This window comes from Ailuropoda melanoleuca, chromosome 7, assembly GCF_002007445.2.
Source record: "Ailuropoda melanoleuca isolate Jingjing chromosome 7, ASM200744v2, whole genome shotgun sequence".
Taxonomy (NCBI): Eukaryota; Metazoa; Chordata; class Mammalia; order Carnivora; family Ursidae; genus Ailuropoda; species Ailuropoda melanoleuca.
This window is the reverse complement of record NC_048224.1, coordinates 28,907,752-28,927,008: the sequence shown is the minus strand read 5'-3', so window position 1 is coordinate 28,927,008 and position 19,257 is coordinate 28,907,752. Positions and strand designations below refer to the sequence as shown.

Below are 19,257 nucleotides of genomic sequence, written 5' to 3'. Positions count from 1 at the left end.
AGTGATGAAGGTCAGCGTGATCAGTAATAAGAAATGGGTGCTTTGAGACTCCTGGTATGGTACAGTGAGAATGGCTCATTGCCTCTGGGGTCATCGACCCCCAAATCCATAAGCAAATCTAATTATGGGAAAATAGACGACAGACCCAAACTGAGGGACAGTCTACAAACACCTCGACTGTTTGACAGTGTCAAGGTCGTGAAAGACAAGGAAAGATGGCGCTGTCACAGGTTGGAGGAGGTCAGAGGGACATGATAAGCCAGTGCAACTTGGGATCCTGGACCAGAATCAGGACTTAAGTGGAACAGCCAGCGAAATCCGAGTGAGGTCCGTAGGTTAGCTAATAGTACTACGCGACTTGATTTCGTAGTTTTGGTGATTGTGCTGTAGTCACGTAAGCTGTTAACATCCAGGGAAGCAGGCTGACGGATACACAGGAATGCTCTGTTCTGTCTTTGCGGCTCTTCTATACGTCTAAAATTACTTAAAAATAAAAAGGTGCCCCTTTTAAGCTAAATGACACACAAAGAAGGGGGAAATTATGTGTTCTTTAGTGGAAGGTTGGCAAGGACTGGTTGAGATGAAGGGACGTCAGGAGCAGAGAGGGACTTGGTGTATTTATAAGCCACACTTTCGTTTAGAGCTGGGTTAGCTGAGAGGGAAAGGGACTTGGCCAAGGACACAGTGCTCACAGCCATACAGGCAGAACGAGCGCTCGGGTTCTGGCTCCTCAAGTGCCACTTTTTCTGTCCTACCCCCTGCCTCTCTGCTCCAGGGGAGGATTTTCCTGTGACTGTGCTGGCAACGCTGTGTCGGCTTTGCATGTGTTCTAAAGTAGATTTCATAGTCCTGGTCAGATATCTTGCTGAGTCAGATAGCACCCGTGTTCCCTGTCGGGTGTCTGTTTTAATCGCTCTACCCTCCAGGTAATGGCTTACATATTCGTCTTGTTCTTTTCGGCAGAAGCTGGAGACGAGCAAAAGGCCTCCGTCTGGAACTTCCACTACCTCCAAAAGCACCTCCCCTACACTCACACCGTCCCCTTCACCCAAAGGGCACACGGCTGAGTCCTCAGTGTCCTCGTCTTCTTCCCATCGGCAGTCCAAAAGCAGTGGGGGCTCGAGCAGCGGCACCATCACGGATGAGGGTGAGTCCCCCGAGGCCCTGAAATGCCTCCCTTTCCCCTTCGCCGCTGTGACCTGTCAGGTGCTCTTCACTGTGACGGCTGTCCTAAGTCAGGTTTGTAAAATTTCCAACAAAAATACCCATCCCTTTTCTTCCCTGAGTCCACCTTGTATTTTTATCTTTGCTGGGCTAACGGTATGGTACACTCCCTCCGCTAGTTTGAGCACAGGTGAGTTTTGTTGACATACCCAAACGTGCACTTGTAGAAATGCTTCTCCAATAGCAGTCTGGACCTTTCCCTGAACCTTGTACAAAGCAGAATTCTGTCATTTGCAAGTAATAGTGTCCACTCAAACTGGTTTAAGCAAAAGCAAACAACATAATTTGTTGGCTCATGAAATGGAAGCATCTAGGGTGTGCTTCAGGCATGTGTGGATCCAGGTACTTTGGGAGTGTTTCTCTCCTTATCTCAGGCAGGCCCTCTCTCCGTGGTGGCAGAGTTATCCCCCAGGAACTTCAGACTTACTTATTTTTCCTGCCAACTTGGTCACACCAGCAGAAAGCGTGCTAATTTCTTAGCAGGTCCAGCAAAATCTGGGGTAAACGTCGTTGGCCTGCCTTGGCTCTATTTGCAATGACGGGTCGTTTGCCCATCCTTGACTGTGTGTCCATGGCCGTGGAATGTGCTGATTGGCCAGGCACAGGTCATGTGTCTGCCTTTGTAGCTGGGGTCAGGGTCTACCCTATGGACCCGGAGAGAAGTGGCTCCTCAAAGGAAAATCACAGTGCTGTTTCCAGAAGGAGGAGGGGATGGATGGTGGGCACACAGAGGCAGTCGCTGTCCCCTGTAACCAGAAGAACTTCAGAACGTGAACTGCAAGTCCGTCCCATGGAGGTGATGCAGAAAGGATGATGGAGTGGACCCAGGGCAGGAGTGGAGGCCCAGCTGTGAGGCCCCAAATAAAGATAGGAAGAGATAAAAGACAAAGGGAGATGAAGAGTCCTGTCCTTTAAACTGCCCTCTGGAGATCTGGGGATGGGGGGGGGGCAGCAGAGGGAGTGGAGCTTTGGTGAGGGATGGGGCCCAGGCAGGCGCAAATCAAGTAGTGTGTCAGAGAGGGGAGAGAAATCTCAGGTGTGCAGGGGCCTCACGCTCACGTGAGGGCCCCAGGCTGCTGCTGCCGGGAGGAAGGAGCTGAGCGCGCTCTGCCCAGCAGTTGCTGAGCTGAAACCGGCTACACCAGCTGTGGTCTGGACCGAGTTGATAAATGCGTGCTGCCGTTGGCATCCTCCGTATCGGGGGGCCGCTTGTATTTTTTGTGCTATCTACTGCCATCATTTATTAACAGCTTCAGAGAGTCACTGGCAACCCCGTTCCTCCCTAACTGTGTTTGCTATGTGAAGTGTGAGGTTCCCCGCTCATGAATTCTACCTTGGAGGCTTTGAGGAATCTGAACTCCTAGAGGTTCAATTAGGAATTCCTACCCCACCTTTCTCCAAAACAGAGTTGAGACTGTGTATCTGTATGCACTGTCCATGCCCATTCTTTTCCCTCTCTCTCATCATTTAAAAAGGTTTGCAAAGCCCTGGTTGGGATAGAAACAAAAGAGGACCTGATAGCAATTTCTTTGTAAATTAATTTCTCTGGTGTAGAAAGCCTTGTTTTCCCCTTCCAGAGTTCCTGTGTCCTGAGGCAGCAGGACCTTTGTCCTGTGGACATGAGATTGTCACAGGACTGAGCTGCAGTACATCCCCCAAACAGCTACTTTTTATGACATTCTTGTGGGAAATGTGTGGCTCCGGTCGCGGACTACATGCAAACCTTGGCCCTGCCCCATCTTTCCACCTGCAGCCCTCTTGAGACTCCCTCTCTAGGGAATGGCGCAGCGTGTGTAGTGGGTGACTTAACCTGAGCTGGGCGTTAGGAGTTAGGATAGCTCACAGTCCGGCTGGGGATCCGGGTGCAGACGACATAACAGCAGTCCAGAATCGTGACACAAATGGGATCAAATCTGTTTTAGCAGAGCACGGAGTGCCATGGCAGGCTTCACTGAAGAGCCGGCCTTCAGGCCAGAGGGCTGAGGAGGGGCCGGGCAGCGGCGGACCAGAGTCAGTTGTCGAATTTATAGGAAATGTTCAAGCCAGTGATTAAACACACTATTAAAAGTCAAATTACAACAAAACAACACCTGTGTGTGTATATTAAATATGATACTTATGTGTTATAAAAATATAAAATATATGTAAAAACATAAAATATACATATCATATATATTAATATATAAATATGTAAATCTATATGAAAACAAATATATAAGTATATATGTAAAAGAAGCCAAAGAAAAGAAAGTAAAAGTCAAACTATGTGAATTTATGTAATTATACTAATTATATTAAATTGAAGGTATGTGGTATTTACAACAAAATATAGTATTAATTTTTTAGTCCATTTTTCTAACGTCTGTGCTCTTTATGCAGTAGAAATACCATATAATAATATGCTGCCGTGCACATCCCTTCCCAGTTCCACTTTCAGGAGCAATGGTTATGTTGGTGGCTTGGAATCAGCCGGGGTGGGGGCACTGACTCCATGACGTCAGCGAACACCACCAGGCAGGGTTTGGTTTGTTGTCTCATAGAGCGTCTGGATGTCATCCAGACAGTGTTGGAGAAAGTGTTCATTTTGGAGGCAAAAGTTAAAAGTGTGTCGTTATATTGCGACTAACACAAAAAATTGAGAAAATATTCTTTCAGGATTTTAAAACCATTATCTCACTCAGCAGAGTTGCTCGTATGAGGTTCCTATGTGCGTCCTCATTGTTGAATTTCATCTTAAATGTTCCTGTGAACGGAACTATCCAGCAACACCCATGTTGGAACTGTAGTCCTTGGCTATGGAAAACCGGTGAAAGCATTCAGTGAGGTGCCTGAAATGCCGTGCAAGCATTGGTGATGTGGAATTTGTAAGAAACAATATTGTGCAGTGTATTGTTCTATGTAAATTGTGTGCTACGTGTCCCTATGTCAGTAAAATCTGCAATACACTTATGTGGCTACGTACATGCACACATACATTTTCCCTCCGAGAGCTGGTTGTTAACCACAGCACACTACTGTGGGGAAAGGCTGCACGTGGAGGGAACAGCAGGAGCAAAGCTTTGGCATCGTGAAACTATCAGTGGATTCTGTGCGGACTGGGACTCGATTCATCTCGTACATCCTAGCTCGGCAGCACTCTTCTGTGAAGCCTTTTCCAGTCCTTCAGGCGGTCGGCTATCTCTCCTGTCCCCAGATCCCCTTGTTGATACCCCTCATCATAGCCCTTGTCACCAGTGAGAGAAATGGCAGAAGGGGTGGGGTGCGTAGCACAGGCCTGGGAGCTGGACCACTTGATGTGAATTCCTGCTCTGCCACAGACTAGCAGTATGATCTCATCCAAGATGTGGTAGCCAGCCTTTTTATACCTCGCTTCTCATCTGAAATGGGGATGCTGACGGGACGGATCTCGTGGATTGTTGTAAAGAGCAAATGGGCTATCCATGTGCAGGGTGCCTCCCTGTACATCAGCCTCATCATTTTATCTTCCAGGCCACACTGAGCTCCTTCACAGCACAGACCTTCCCATCCTTGCACTCCCAGCGCATAGTAGGCCTGTTGGTAGCCACTGTTGAATGAATGAGTTAAAAAAGGAACTCAGACCTCCTAACCTCCCATCCACACTTCTGTGAATTGTACCCATGGCCCCAGGACCTTTGCACTTGCTGTTCCTTCTGCCTGAATACTGCCTGCTGATCTTTCCCTTGGTATTACACAGTTCATTCCTTCATTTGCTGCTCAAATGGTACCTTATAAGGAGCGCTTCATTAACCACACTCTGTATAAACAACATTCTCCCATCCCCTGTCATCTACCCTGCTTCATTCGTCCTCACTGCCTTTGGCCTGGCAGCCCGCTTATCTGTGTTGGTCTCTGTTGAGTCCCTAGTGCCTAGTCTGGTAAATCCCTGCTGAATGTATAAATGAAGATTTTTTCAAGCCCCCCCCCCCGCCCTCCACCAATGCTAGTCCTGTCTCCTTTCTTCACCCTCCCTGCTCTGAAATCTTGCTATCCAAAAATCTGTTTTCCCCTGCCCTGGGGCCCTCTGGCTCTGCTCTTCCCCTCAGATGTGTCCGTCCATCCTTTGGGAAACCCACAGCCTCCTCACACTGAGCCAAACTCCAGCTCTGGTCTGAAGCCACCTGCTCGTTCTCTTAGGTTTTTTCTCTGCCTCGCTGACAACTTGCTGGCATCAGCATTGGCTGCAGGTGCAGCTACCAGCAGTCAAGAAATCATAATTAAAAGCTGTTCTTGGGCAGAAAGTGGAGTTTTAGTCCCAGCAGCCAGAGAACTCCAAGAACTTGGGGATTGCGGCCATCGGAGGGTCACCTGGCCATGAACCTCCCCATCTTTTGTTTCCACCACCCACTTTGGGGTTTGAGGAGACACCAAGAGCATGGCCTGAGGGGAGGCATGGCTGACAGGTGGCTCGGACCCACCCCCAGCTGCATCCCCACCAGCAGAGCTTAGATCCGCTTCCCGTGTTGGGTTTTCCTGTGACATTTCATTTGAGATAAAGTTGCCACTACTTTATGAGTTTGAAGACCACTGTTCTGATGCATTTTGCCAAATTCTAAAATATCTTTTCACATCTTTCCCTCTCGAAGATGAACTGACTGGAATCCTTAAGAAATTATCACTTGAGAAATATCAGCCCATTTTTGAGGAGCAAGAGGTAAGGATGTTACTTTTGAATGTCCATCTAAATCTTACTGTAAAAAAAAAATCGTAAATATATGGGTTTTCATCCTGCAGGCGTAGATTGATCTTTCTCACTGAGACAGCTGAGGAAATGGAGTTGGTGTTCAGCACATTTAGTTCAGTTCATCACAGTGAAATCCTGGGGGCCTTCTGGCTTATTTTGTTGTAATAGAATTTTGGGATTTTGTGCGCTGCTCTCACTAGTAAAGTTTGTGTCTGTCCTGAACACATATCTGTTGAAGGGGATCAACTGGCAGGATTTTAGATTTAAAGCGGGTCGAAAAGCAAATCCTAATCACGCCATGCTAAGTGTCTGGATATAGGATGTCTTTGTTAATCGGAGAGAGTTCCTTTTGCTTAAAAGCGCTCACAGTCACATTTTTTTTTAAATGACCGTTCTGCAGTTGGGCGGTTTCTCAAAATGTTAAACATAGAATTACCATGTGACCCAGCAGTCCCACTCCTGGGTGTGTGCCTAAGAGAACTGAAAACATATGTCCACACAAAAACTTGCACACGAATGTTCACAGCAGCATTATTCAGAATAGCCAACAAGTGGGAAACAACCCAGATGCCCGTCGGCTGATGAATGGCCAGATGCGTTCTCGCCGTGCCGTGGAATATAATTCAGCCACAAAAGTGAGGGAAGTGCTGACACACGCTACGACACAGATAGGCCTGGAACACGTTATGCTGAGGCGAAGAAGCCAGACACAGAAGGCCACATATGGTGCGATTCCATTTATATGAAATGTCCAGAATAGGCAAGTCTGTAGAGACAGAAAGTAATTAGTGGTTGCCAGGGAGTGGGGGGAGGAGAGAATGGGGACTGACTGCTTATATGGCTGTGGGTTTCTTTTTGGAGTGATGAAAATGTTCTAAAATGGAGTGTGATGGTTGTGCAACTCTGAATATACTAAAAATCACTGACTCGTATGCTTTCTTTTTTTAATTAAAAATTTTTTCTTTGCGTATAGTTGACACACCGTGTTACATTATTTCAGGTGTACAGCTTAGTGATTTGACAAGCTTATCCTTTAACTGTGTTCACCACAAGCGTAGCTGCCCTCCGTCCTGTCCTATCGCTGTCCCAGTACCGCTGATGTATTCCTCATGAGTTGTACACTTTAAATGAGTGGACTGGATTATAAGTAAATTATATCTCAATAAGTTTTTGAAAAAAACTTACCATTTTGGCCACATAAAGCTCCCCTGCGGGCCCGCTAGCCACCAGGGTATGATCACTGGTTTGGAATATTTCTGGTGCCCAGTCGAGTGTATGACAACTGTCGTCATTACAGTAGCAGTCCTGAGAATCACTCGCTGACCCTGACAAACTTGAGATGCTGCCGAGGAGTTTGCATTTTGTCTCAAGCAGCAGACCGGGTACAGAGGCTTCCTTCCTCCTGTGCTTTCCTGCTGTATCCAGCAGGTCCTTCCTGCCTCTCTGGCATTTTAAACCTCTGCAGCGATGTTTCTCAGTGCCAAGAAATCTTCCCCATGCCCTGCTGGCAGCTGGCTTTTGTGTGCTGTGTTCCGTGCCCTCTTGGAGTGCACAGGGAACACATCTCAAGGTGTACCTCTGTTTCTTGAGGTGCGTCTGTGTCACAAAGCAACATCTGTCCTGAGCCCCTAGCTGCACCCCCGTTTGGGAGCCGGCATGTCTGGGGGCACAGCACTCATTCACCATTCTCTGGTTTTTGCAGCTCTCCCTCAGAGGGAACTGAGGTGTGTTCCAGATGAAATTTTATGCTTTCAGAGTTTTAGAGGGAAGGGAGACCATGAGCAGTTGCTGTGGTCTTCACTCGCCTACCTGAAAGTCCACAGCCTCTGGGATCGGGGAGGGTGCTGAGGCCGGGGCAGCACTGTGGGGAGGGCTGGGAGCCACTGGCTGGAGGATTTCTGTGTGTGTTGGGTGGGGTGAGGTTAGCTGAGGCAGTGCCCTTGTCAGGAGCCAGCTCAGCTGTCCCCCCTGCGCTTAGCTCCTCTCTGAACAATGCGTAAGCTAGGTAGCACTGTGAGAGAGTTGCTGTCTGTCCATACAGAGGCCCCGTGTTCCCTTCAAGGCTTTAATGGGACTCAGGTTTTAACACCATCAGTTGCCCTTGCCCTCACCTCCACACCCATCCGCACAGCTACAGAGCACTTGTTAGTCCCTTAAGAAATTCCTTAAAGTACCTGGCATGCAAATAGTACTTTTCCCTCATTTTCAGGGCTCATAAAAATTTCTATTATTATATGCTTTAAGTCCTTGTTGAGAATTTGGAAGAAGAATAAAGTTAATACATTTTCTCATCCTGCCATACTGAAACTGGAGACAGACTAATAATTTTCATCTCTCTACCTGTAGTAGGATGGGTTTGGCTACATATATTGAAAAATCCCCAGATGATAGTATCTTAAGCAAAATAGAAGGTTATTTTTCCCCCACAGAGAGTGTTCAGGTGAGTCATCAAAGCTGCTTCTAGCTCTCTGCTCCGCCATCACTAGGGTGTATGGCCCTCATCCTCAAAGTCCAGGATGGCTGCTAGAGCTCCAGCCATTACATCCACATTCCAGGCAGCAGGATGGAAGGAGATAGCAAAAAGACACATGCTCTCCTTTTTTAAAGAGACTTCCTCAAAGTACCATAAACCTTCTTATAGCTCAGTAGCCAAAAGTTTGTCAATTGATGTACTCATAGGCAAGGGAAACTCAGAAATATAGTGCTTCCACTTCGTGGAAGTGTGCCTCGCTGGCAACTAGGATTCTATTACTAAAAAAAAAGTAGGGCATGAATATTGAAAGGACACAGNATAGCTCAGTAGCCAAAAGTTTGTCAATTGATGTACTCATAGGCAAGGGAAACTCAGAAATATAGTGCTTCCGCTTCGTGGAAGTGTGCCTCGCTGACAACTAGGATTCTATTACTAAAAAAAAGTAGGGCATGAATATTGAAAGGACACACATGTTTCTGCCTCATCCTGCTAACCCTTCAGAAGTCCTCACGTGAGGAGAATTTAGTCTCTGGTTCTCTCCACCTAGAATGAGTTGTGAAGATTTGGCAGCCCCCAGGGTTGACAGACGTCAGATTGAGAAGGTCAGGGCAGGTGGGGATGCAGTAGCATACTGATTGGCGTGGTCATTCAGTCAGCCAGCAAACACAACTCAGGTCTCTGCCCCCTACCAGGCCCTCTACCAGAGCTTGAACCTAGCAAAGGCAGAAACACCCAGAGCATTCTGGGAGCCCAGGGAAGGGGGTCTGTAGAATGAGGGCCAGAGGAGGCCTCAGCTGAGCATAAACTGAGCTTTGAGGGAGGGGAGCAGGGCTAGAGGGTGTCTGGGAAGAGGGAGCAGACATGCGCAGAGAGCCATCAGCACCTGGCCTGTTCAGGGCCTGCCTGAGGCTGGCGCGTCTGGAGCAGAGAGCGGAGCCTGACCAGGCGGGGCCTGGCTGGCATGGCCGTGATTCTGTGCACCACGGTCCGGAGGCAGACGAGGGCCAGCACAGTCTCTGGCCTCTGGTGTGGGTGGTAGACCAGGGTTGGTGGGGGAGTGAGGGCAGACTCACAGGAAGGGAGACCCCGGTTAGAAGGGGATGGCGGGAGGTGGGGCACCTGGGCAAGAGGGCAGACAGGTGCCGAGGAGCTGGCCATGGGGACAAATGGGGGGTGGGACCATGGTGAGAGGGGAGTGTCTGACCTAGCCAGGGGCAGGCGGTGTCCGTCAAAACCATGTCATCTGCAGCCAAGGGTTGTGAGGCTTTGAGATGCCCTTGTTCTGAGCCCTTCTCCACTTTGGTTCTCCGTGGCCCTTCTTCCCTTTATCGCTTCTGCTAGTTGATCTGCTCACTCTGTTTGTCCACAGTCTGCATGTCCCTGGTCTTCTGGGGGGGAGATGTGCTGTGTCCCGCCATATATGTGGTTTCCAAGATTGTTGGAAGTGCAGGAGCATTGAGATCAACCTTCTAAGAGCAGCCTCGGACTTGCAGCACGCCGGCCACCCAAATTACAGTCTCAGAGACTCCCCTTTCCTGTTAGATGGTCGGGGTCTTTCCACGGCGCACCTGTCCTGGGATTCCCAGGCCTAGAGCTGAGGAGAGTTAGTGCTTAATAATACTTTCAACTACACTGTCATCATAAAGTCAGGAATTAGAAGAAGTAAATCATAATTAATTCACTGCTAATAAGCACTAATGGCTCATAATCATGATATTTCTGGTGTGGATGGGGGGGAAGAGGTGTGGCACCAAGCAGATGGTATGAAGTCCCCCTTCTCTCCTTCCAGGTGGACATGGAAGCGTTCCTCACGCTCACCGACGGCGACTTGAAGGAGCTGGGTATTAAGACAGATGGATCCAGGCAGCAGATTTTGGCAGCAATTTCTGAACTGAATGCAGGCAAGGTATTGTTCTCAATCTTTTTTTCTTTTAAACAGCAAAGAGCTTCCCTAGGACCCTAAGCGCTCTGTGTTCCTGAGGACATGTGTGGTCTGATTTCATCTCCTCTGGCAGGTGTGGCAGAGGACCGCCCCGTGTGCACACTTCTCACACTCCCTACCTCCCTGTTCCTTTTTCAGACCTTTCTTCCCATAGATTCAGTGAAAACACTTCCTGTGGTAATTTCAACCCATATGGCTGGGGATTGCCCTCCGGGTCCACTGGAAAGAGCCCCGTTTAAGAGGGGCCCTGGAGTCAGGCCCCCCTGGGTGTGTGCCCACTCCTCCCTTTACTCACTGTGTCCCCTGGAAGTCATCACCTCCCCAACCCTTGCTTTCCTCATCTGCTGGGGGTGGTGGGGTCATTGCCAGGACCAAAACGCTCAGCAGCACCCCTGGCACACACAGACCCGTCCATCACTGTTGGCGATTGTTGGCACCCTACATTTTTGTCTAATGTTAAATTTCTGTTTCATCAGCCTTAAACTAAAGATTAACAATGCACCCCCATCAAAGGCACATATGCAAAAAACAATAACAAAAATGCATGAGAACAAATCACTACTTACTTTGCAAACCTTAGTAGCACAGTTGCTGTTGGGCTCTTCAAGCTCCTTCACGTCCTGGTTTTGTCCCTAACGTGGGACAGACGTTTCTGTCTCCAACAATGTAGAGAACTTGCTCACCTGTTGCTGTTTCACGCTCTGCCTGACAACCCCCTTGTTAGACAATCATGCCGTGTCTGAGGTTTTGCCATTACAAGTAGCACCATAATGGATATCTCTGCCTTGTTCCTTTTCCTTCTGTTGTTTTGTTCCTCGGGCTGTGTTCCACGATACGAGGTTATGTCAGAGAGCGTGACCGGTCTCACGGTTCTTTCTGTATGTTGCCGAGTATGCACAGAAATATTGAACAGACTTAGAGCGCCAACAGCAAATAAATATTCATGTAGCCCTTTATCATTCACAAGACACTTCCCATACATTTCCCCAGTTAATCCGGGGAGGCCGGATCCTTGGATCCTCGCACTTCCCTTGTCCAGCTGGCGAGGGAGCAGAGCCTCGGGGAGGGAGGGTGGAGAGGCGGGCTGGCAAGCGAGGCAGGACCTGCACCCGGGTCTTCTTCGTATGTTCCTGCAGCACCGTGCTGTGTGCAGTGGCTCCTGCCAGCCCGGCTTGGGGGAGGGGGGTTGGGTCTCCTGCTGTCGTCATTATTACTGTTTTACCTGTTCACAGGGCGCCAGGTGGTCCGTCAGAGTGACGTAGCTGGCAGTGCTTCTGGCACCCGGGTTTTATTTGGAGTTTTCACTGTCTGTTCTTTTTCTTCTGTAACTGGCCTGTGTTGCCAACCCCTGCTCCTCTGTTCCGTGGGCCCAGGCTGCCTCACTTTATAGACAGGGAAGCTGAGGCTCAGAGAGGGATAGTGAGCCCTGACTTGCAGACCAGCACCATTTCGACTCTGCTATGAGATGTGAGCAGCAGGGAAGGAGGGTGAGGCAGGCGTGGGGGTGGCTGGAAGTTGCTGGAAGTGGGCCAGTCCTGGCTGGTAGTCAGGCTTACCCAGGGAACCGAAGCCCCAGGGTGGCTCCTGGCGCATCGATCAACCAGAGCAAGCACTGAAGTCCTTGGAGCATGGATTTAGTCATGAAAAATAGCCCCTGGGTTCTCTGCCGTGTCCCAAGCATTATGTGGGTGTTGAGCACTGAGGCTACTTTCTCTGGCTCTGCTCTGAGCATGTCATGTCTAGTCATTCATTTGACGTTATAAAAGCCACTGAGGCCAGGTCCAGTTTATAGGTGAGGGAACTGAGGCACAGGGAGGTTAAGGAACTCGACTGAGATCACATAATTGCTAAGTGGCAGAGCCAGGATTGGAACCCAGAGTTTGTATGCTGACCACCATGCTGCCTTGCCTTGGTGTAAGCCACAAGTGCATATAAAGCAGAGCTCCTGACCTCGAGTGGGGGCTGGAAATGGCAGGTCCTGGAAGACATCCCCAAGGAAGTGTCAGGAGGGCTGGGATCTGAAGAAAAATGGGAACCTTTGGGTAGTGGGGTAGAAAAGTGCAGACCAGGCAGAAGGAAGCACATGTGCAAAGGCCCTGTGGTGAGAGGAGGTGCAGTGCATTTCAAGAACTCAGGAAGTGCTGGACCTGAGAGCAAGAGGTGTGGTGTGAGGGGAGGCCAGAGGGGACAGATGAGGCCCCCAGGTGGTTGAGGGTGACCCAGTCAAGTAAGGGCAAGGGCTTTGGGGAGGGGATAGGTGGGTGATGGTAGGGGGATTTGGCTCAAGGTTTGCAGAACCCATCCTACTTCTGGCCTCCAGAGGCCAGACTTGTGAGCCAAGGAGAGGATGGAGGTGGGGGGAGCCAAGCCAGTTGAAGAAGGACAGGAAAGGTTCTAGATGTAGGGCCAATGCGGACCACGGAGGGTGTGGGAGGACCGGCCAGGAGCTGGGTACCACTAAGAGCCCGGCCCAGGGCATGGTAGATGGTAGCTACTAATGCTTCCAGAACCTCCCCTCTACCCTCAGTGGCCACGGCCTTTGTGGCCCAGGATCACAGAAAGAAGGCAGACTGGACTGGCTTGCAAATCTTAGGAAGCTTCACTGCTGTGATCGGAGTGGATGGCGTGACATCTCAAGCCCACTCCAGAGGAGAGTGTCTCTCTTCATCTTTGCACAGACTGGGACTCTTTTTCATTTTCTCTCAAATTCGTTGCCCCCATACTCTACTCCTGTAACAGTCTGCATCCGTACCAAACAAGGCCCCATCTAGAGAAGCAGAAGCGGCGACAGCTGTTGGTGGGTTTTAGTTCAGGCCACATCACAAAGGATGGTCTACCGGGTGGCTCATGAACAACAGGAATTATTCTCACGGCATGGAGGCTGCAATCCCAGAGCAGGCTTCCGGCATGGTTGAGATCTGTGAGGGTCCTCCTCCAAGGTGCGGACTGCCGCCTTCTTACCGTGTCCTCACACAGCGGAGAGCAGAGAAGCGAGGTCTTCCTCGGTCTTCTCATAGGGGCACTGCTGCCATCATGAGAGTCTTACCCTCATGACCTCATCCAAGCCCCGTCACCTCCCAAAGGCCCCACCACCTCACCCCATCCCATTGGGGGTGGGGTTTCAACATATGAATTTGGGTGGTGGGGACACATTCCTTCCGTAACAGTGGTCTTCCTTGGGGTGCCAGCTGACCAGCTCCCAGCCAAGAGACCTGGGTGCTTCTGACCTGCCAGACCGAGGGGACCACTCCGTCCCACCCACGTCCCTCCCACAGATAGCATCCACCCTCCAAGTCAGGCAGTTCCCCATGGAAATAGGTGCAGAGGGAGGGTCTGACTGCCCAAGTCCAGGGGAAGCGAGGACCACACATCACAGCATGTCCTAGAGCAAAAGCATGATTGGGAGAAGCTCAACATTACAAAACCAGGTTTTCTGGCTGGTTTTGTAACCCCTGGCGCTACTCCAGGATTGCCATTGCAGCTATGTGCTGCTGCTTAGAGCAAAGAAGTTCTCAGGCTGAGCATGGCTTCCAGGAGCCCGTTGGATGGCATTCGGATGCCCTGGGCCTCAGCTGTTCTGGGCTGGATGTGCCTCACCCTGACTTCAGGGCGTCCTGCCTCCTTCTTGATTGCTACAGGGCACCCACTCCCCCTTCAACGTTCATACTTTTTCTTTTGCAACCCAACCTCAGCCAGGAGAGTACCCATTGGTGGCTCAAACTCTCTGGACACATTCAAGAACCCAGACCAGGACCCATGAGAGAGGGGAGGCACAGCTTTCCTTGTCCACCAGTGTCTTCATGGCTGTGGTCCACAGCATGCTGGGGGCGTTGTGGACCCAATTTAGTGGTTCACCAGTAACATTTTAAAAAACAGAATAGCATAGAAATTGTCAACATTCTTTGCAGGTAGGAGGGTAAAATTTGTTTTGGTTGTATGTATTTACACGTAACAAGGTTGTGATCTAAAATGTATTTCTTGCACAATCAAGAATAGTTTGAACATTTTAGCTTAAAAGGTTTTATGTTTGTTTTGTTTTGTTTTGCTGATGAGTATTAACCAAAAACCTGGCTCTGCCATAAAAATACCAGCAAAGCAGTATGGATCCTCAGCCTTACAAGCCATGGGCCTTCCGGCTGAGCCTGCCCCCTCCAGTATTCAGGTTGTGATGTGTACTCAAGTCTGCTTATTAGTTGGTTAGTTTCAAACAGTTCATATGTTGGAGAAGGTCAACCGGAAATTGCACCTGAATTTCACCTGAATGGTCCTAAGCCATTGCTTCTGTAATATTGCCATTTTTTGTGTGTGATTATCAAAGCAGTGCACATTCATTTTACTAAATTCGCACCGTGCCAAAAAGGTGAAAAGAGTTTTTAAAGGAATCACGATCCAACCACCCAGAGGCCAGTGCTGTTCACATTTGGGAAGATCACTGCAGCGTTTTGTGCCAAATGTTTTTCTCTGCCGAGATAAATTTGGATCTATAATTTTACATTCTACTTTCTTCATTTAACATTAAATATATGCAGTTACCCATGTCATTAAAAACTCTTTTTAATATAATACATTTGCATGGATGTACTAAAATTACCTCATTTTAAATCCCTACTTGTTGGATATGTGGATATCCAAGTTTTCTATTAATAGTGCTGCAGTCGGCAACTTTGTGTGTAAGGCTTTCTAATTATCTACTCAGAATAGATGTCTTAAAGTGGAATTGTGGAGTCAAAGAGTCTAAATCAAGGTATACGGCACTTCTTCCTGAATTACTTTCCAGAAAACGCCAGTGAACATCCCCACCAGCTGTGGGCGTGTGGCTCCAGGGTCAGCAAATCCCCGCCAGGATGGAGCACTCTGTTTGCTTTTAGATTTGTATTAATTTGGGAGGCCAAAAAGTGTGCATTGTTTTAATGTGTATTTCTTTAACTACTGGATAGACCGAACACTTTTTTCTACGTTTCACGGCTTTTCGCTTTTTCCCCTGTAAGAATTATCGGCAGGTCCTTTGAATCGCAGGGGTTTCTCAGGGGCAGTCACTGTCGTCATCTTCAGTCAGCTGTGGCCACAGGGAACAATTCTGGTTTCCATCGTCTACGGCTCTCTCCTCAGTAGGAGGCAGAGTGCTGGAACCCCGGCTCGCCCTCACCTCATCTCTCAGGCAGTTGCGGTCAAGGTAGCATTTAATAGTGACATGGCCCTCATCCCTCCTTCCCCGCACTTTGCAGCGAGGAAGCCCAGCCGTGTGGGGTGCTGCCTGGGACGCCACCCGAGGGAGCGGTAGAGTAGGGACGCACCATCTTCTGACCCCACATCCCTGCTCTGCCCTCTGCCCTGCAGCCTTTAGGTTTGTGTTGTTGGACTCTGGGGGGCATTTTTCTAGCTTCTTGAAGTTACTCAGAAGGATTGGCACGCTGGGCGGTCGTGCTGCCCGCCCAGGCATCTAGGAGGCCTTGATGGCGGTCGAGGTCCCTGCTTGGGGCTCGTGGAGGGGCCCCCTGTGGTCTGAAGAGTCCACGAAATGAAAGAAGAGACAATTTGAAGTCTGAGCTCACTCACTTTTTTTTTTCCCCTCTTTACTCTTCGCACAGAACAGTCTGCCAGAGATTATTCATTTTTAATCTGCTTTACATTTTGACCACATTTCTTGGTTTAAAAAAAAAACAAAACATGTTTAGTCCACACTGCTGTCCTCTGAGGATAGGACCTCTCAGCCTCAGGGTCTGATGTCACCAGCAACCATTTGAGTATTATTATTATCCCCATTTTATAGATAAGGAAACTAAGGCCCGGAGAGATTGTCTTGCTCAGGGTCAGCCAGCTGGTAAATGGGAGGAATGGGATTTGAACCCAAGCTGTTTGGTTCCAGTCTCTGCTCTTAAGCTCTGCGTATCACTGCCTCTCGGCCAGGTATTCAGTGAAGATGTTCTCTGGGCTGAAAGAAGCATCCACTCCTCCCACTTTTCCCATCTCAAAACATGTGTGTTAAGGGGTAGGGATGTGGGGGGAGTGTTGCAGGGATAGAGTGAGACGTGAATCACTGCCAAAAGCAAGTTGACATCTTTTGGGCAAGGGGGAGTAAAGCAGTTCAAACTCTCCCTGTGTAGCAGAAAGAATTCAGCTCCCACTCAATTCCCTGGAAATCTGAGAGCTAGAAAGACACACAGAGTGAGTCGGGAGGAAACCTCCCTTGCAGGCCATATGACCTGGGCCAAGTCAGCCCTGCTTCCTGGGCTCTACGTCCTGTCCTTGTCTGGGGGATTGGACCCCTGCATCTTGCCCTTTCCAGCCTTGACATGCTGTGATTGTGGGTGCTGGGGGAAATTCTGAGTCCGCGTGTTTTTATTAAACTCAGTACTCTTCTAATTAGATAATTTATTTTCCCTAAGACACCCATGGGTTTCTTGAGTATGAGTTGAGCATTGTCAACACTCTGTGAATTGAACTAATAGTTAAAAGATTCAACAAGACTTTGTGTCTGTTTTCAATTCCTCCACAGGGACGCGAAAGACAAATTTTACAGGAAACCATTCACAACTTCCACTCTTCCTTTGAGAGCAGCGCCAGCAACACCAGGGCCCCTGGAAACACCCCTGTGCATGAGCCTCCCTCCTGAGGTCATCAGCGTGAGCTTTCTGAATCCCAGCACTGCCTCACATAGCCACTGCTCCAACCACCATCTTCTCTTCCCCATCCCCTGAAACATGCCTTGCTTGGTCACACCGCTGTGCCTTTGTCATGTTCCCTCTGCCCAGAACACCTGTCTTCCCTTCTCTTCCCTGCTGTAGTGGTTGGTGATGCTGTTGCTGTAACAAACTCAAACGCAGTAGACTTATCCTCACTTGAAGTCCGGTATGGCTGCTTCTGCTTGGCAGGTGGCTTCCCACTGTGATTTGGGGACCCAGTTCCTTTCACCTTGTAGCCCTGTCATCCCCAGGGGCCTCAGCATCTTTGCTTCTGGCTGGCAGAAAGGGGAAAGGAATGGTGGAGAAGGCACAGCCATTCTTAACCAACTTCCTCTTGACTGCTCACGGTCCATCCACACCTGCTCACGTTCCATTGGCCACCAGTAGTCACATGGCCCCACCTAGTTGCAAAGGAGGCTGGGAAATGTAGTCTTTGTTCAGGCGGTGGCTGCCCCTCGCAAGTCTACGCTTAGGAAGGGCAGTGCATGTTTTAGAGGACACATCTTCCTGTAAAACTTTTGATTTGTTCTTTGTGATCCAAGTCACCTTTCCAGTGAAGCCTTTCTTGACTCTCTTACACAGAACTAACTGTTCAGCTCCCAGGGTCCCTTACTACTTGTTTGCAGCTCTAACACTTGGCTGCACTACTACCTACAGCATACAAGAGGCGTTTAGGACGTGTATGCGGAATGTGTTTTTCTTTATTGCAACGGCAGCCTTTTCTGTCGGGAAAAAAGGGTAGGCCCGCTGTGTGATCTTGGATCCCTTCTCCTTTCTGGCCGTCAGTGTCCTCACCTGCAAGATCGGGGGTCGGGCAGGATGATGCTCTGATAGTCTACACTGCTCACCCCATGGCACTGTAGGCCTTTCTGCACTTCAAGTGGGAGCAGAAGACCCTAGTGTATTACATGGTGGAAGGACCTTGGTGCTCAGATTTTCTAGACAAAGAAGACAAGTGTTTGGAATTTCTTGTACACGCCGTTAGTGCTATGTTCCTCAGAAGGGAATTGGTTCTTACAATTTTCTGCCATGTCCTATTACGTTAGTGGGGCTCTGACTTCTAAAATCCAGTAGCTTTTGGAAGTGTTTTCAAGTGAGCAATTTGGCCCGCGCTTGCTGCATTTCTGTAATGTGGTGGGTGCTGGGGATACAGAGATAAGCTGGATCCAGTCCCACCCTTGGGGACCTCCATAGGCAGGAGAAGACATGAGTCCCAGCCTCAAGAGGCAGCATGGCAGAGTGGTTTATGCTCTGGACTCGGGCTCAACGTTCACTCCAGCCCCGGGGCTAGCCAGCTGCGTGGCCAGGGACAGGTCACTTAGCCTCTTGCTCAGAGCTGAGAGCCACCGTGCAGAAAGCTTTTGGTCTGCACAAAGTACACAGTAGACAGCAGCCTTCACAGCATTCTCGTCTTTGCCATGAGGTCCGCCAGGCCGCATGCTGATCTCCTTGGGAGGGATGGCCTCGCATGTCCCTCCCCTGCCATGGAGGCCTGCTCCCCATCCGCCGGCTTCTCGGAGCGGCTACGACCACGTTGCTGTGTCACGCTCACCCTCCGCCCGTTGGGCCAGCTGCTGCTCCATCCTCATGCTCCCACCAGCAGCAGCCAACTTGACTGGAGAGAAGTTTCACATCACCGGCAGGCATCTTTATAAGTGTCCCTCTAAGCCAGGCCTGTAAGGAGACATGGTCACTGAACTCCGACTGCGTGCAGCCCCTTGACGTCAATGTCCTCCACCGTCCCCACCACCCTGGACCGTGCGCGTCTGGGACACAGACACAGAGTGAAGCTGCGTGCTGGTTACACAGCCCGGGGCAGGGGCTCAGAGCTGGCTGAGAACTGGATCTGGCGGGCTTCCGGGCTGTGCCTTCTCCCCTGATCCGTGTGGGCTTCTGGAGCTGACAGCGCCGGGCAGTCTCACTGTCGTACTGATATCTCCAGGGCTTAGTTCTCAATAGGCCAAGGGTTGTTTGCCCCTGAAATACATTGGCCCTTGAGTTACATGCTTTGAGCTTTTGTGTCTGCTGCTTGCCGCCGTCGGGTTTTTCTCATAAGCCCTCTGTGCAGCGTCCTGTCAGGTACATTGGACTGAACATCTGCCACACACAAGAGCCTTGCTGGAGGGGGCAGCTTTCCGTGATGCAGGCTCCCGCGAGCTCATCGCATGACCCCAGACAGAGCAGGCCTGATTCCCATTTTGCAGATGGGAGAACAGTCTCCAAAGAGGTGTTT

The 19,257-nt window shown here is 49.7% G+C and overlaps 1 protein-coding gene across 1 annotated transcript in view; it reads left to right on the top strand.

Moving 5' to 3' along the window:
• ANKS6 (ankyrin repeat and sterile alpha motif domain containing 6) overlaps positions 1-19,027 on the top strand; it is a 47,283-nt gene extending 28,256 nt beyond the window's left edge. The window contains exons 14-17 of the mRNA XM_034665562.1: positions 964-1,147; positions 5,829-5,896; positions 10,189-10,305; positions 16,838-19,027. Of these exons, the coding sequence (XP_034521453.1) occupies positions 964-1,147; positions 5,829-5,896; positions 10,189-10,305; positions 16,838-16,954 (486 nt within the window). The 3' untranslated portion in view covers positions 16,955-19,027. The remainder of the gene's footprint in view (positions 1-963; positions 1,148-5,828; positions 5,897-10,188; positions 10,306-16,837) is intronic.
• Positions 19,028-19,257: the final 230 nt, after the last annotated feature.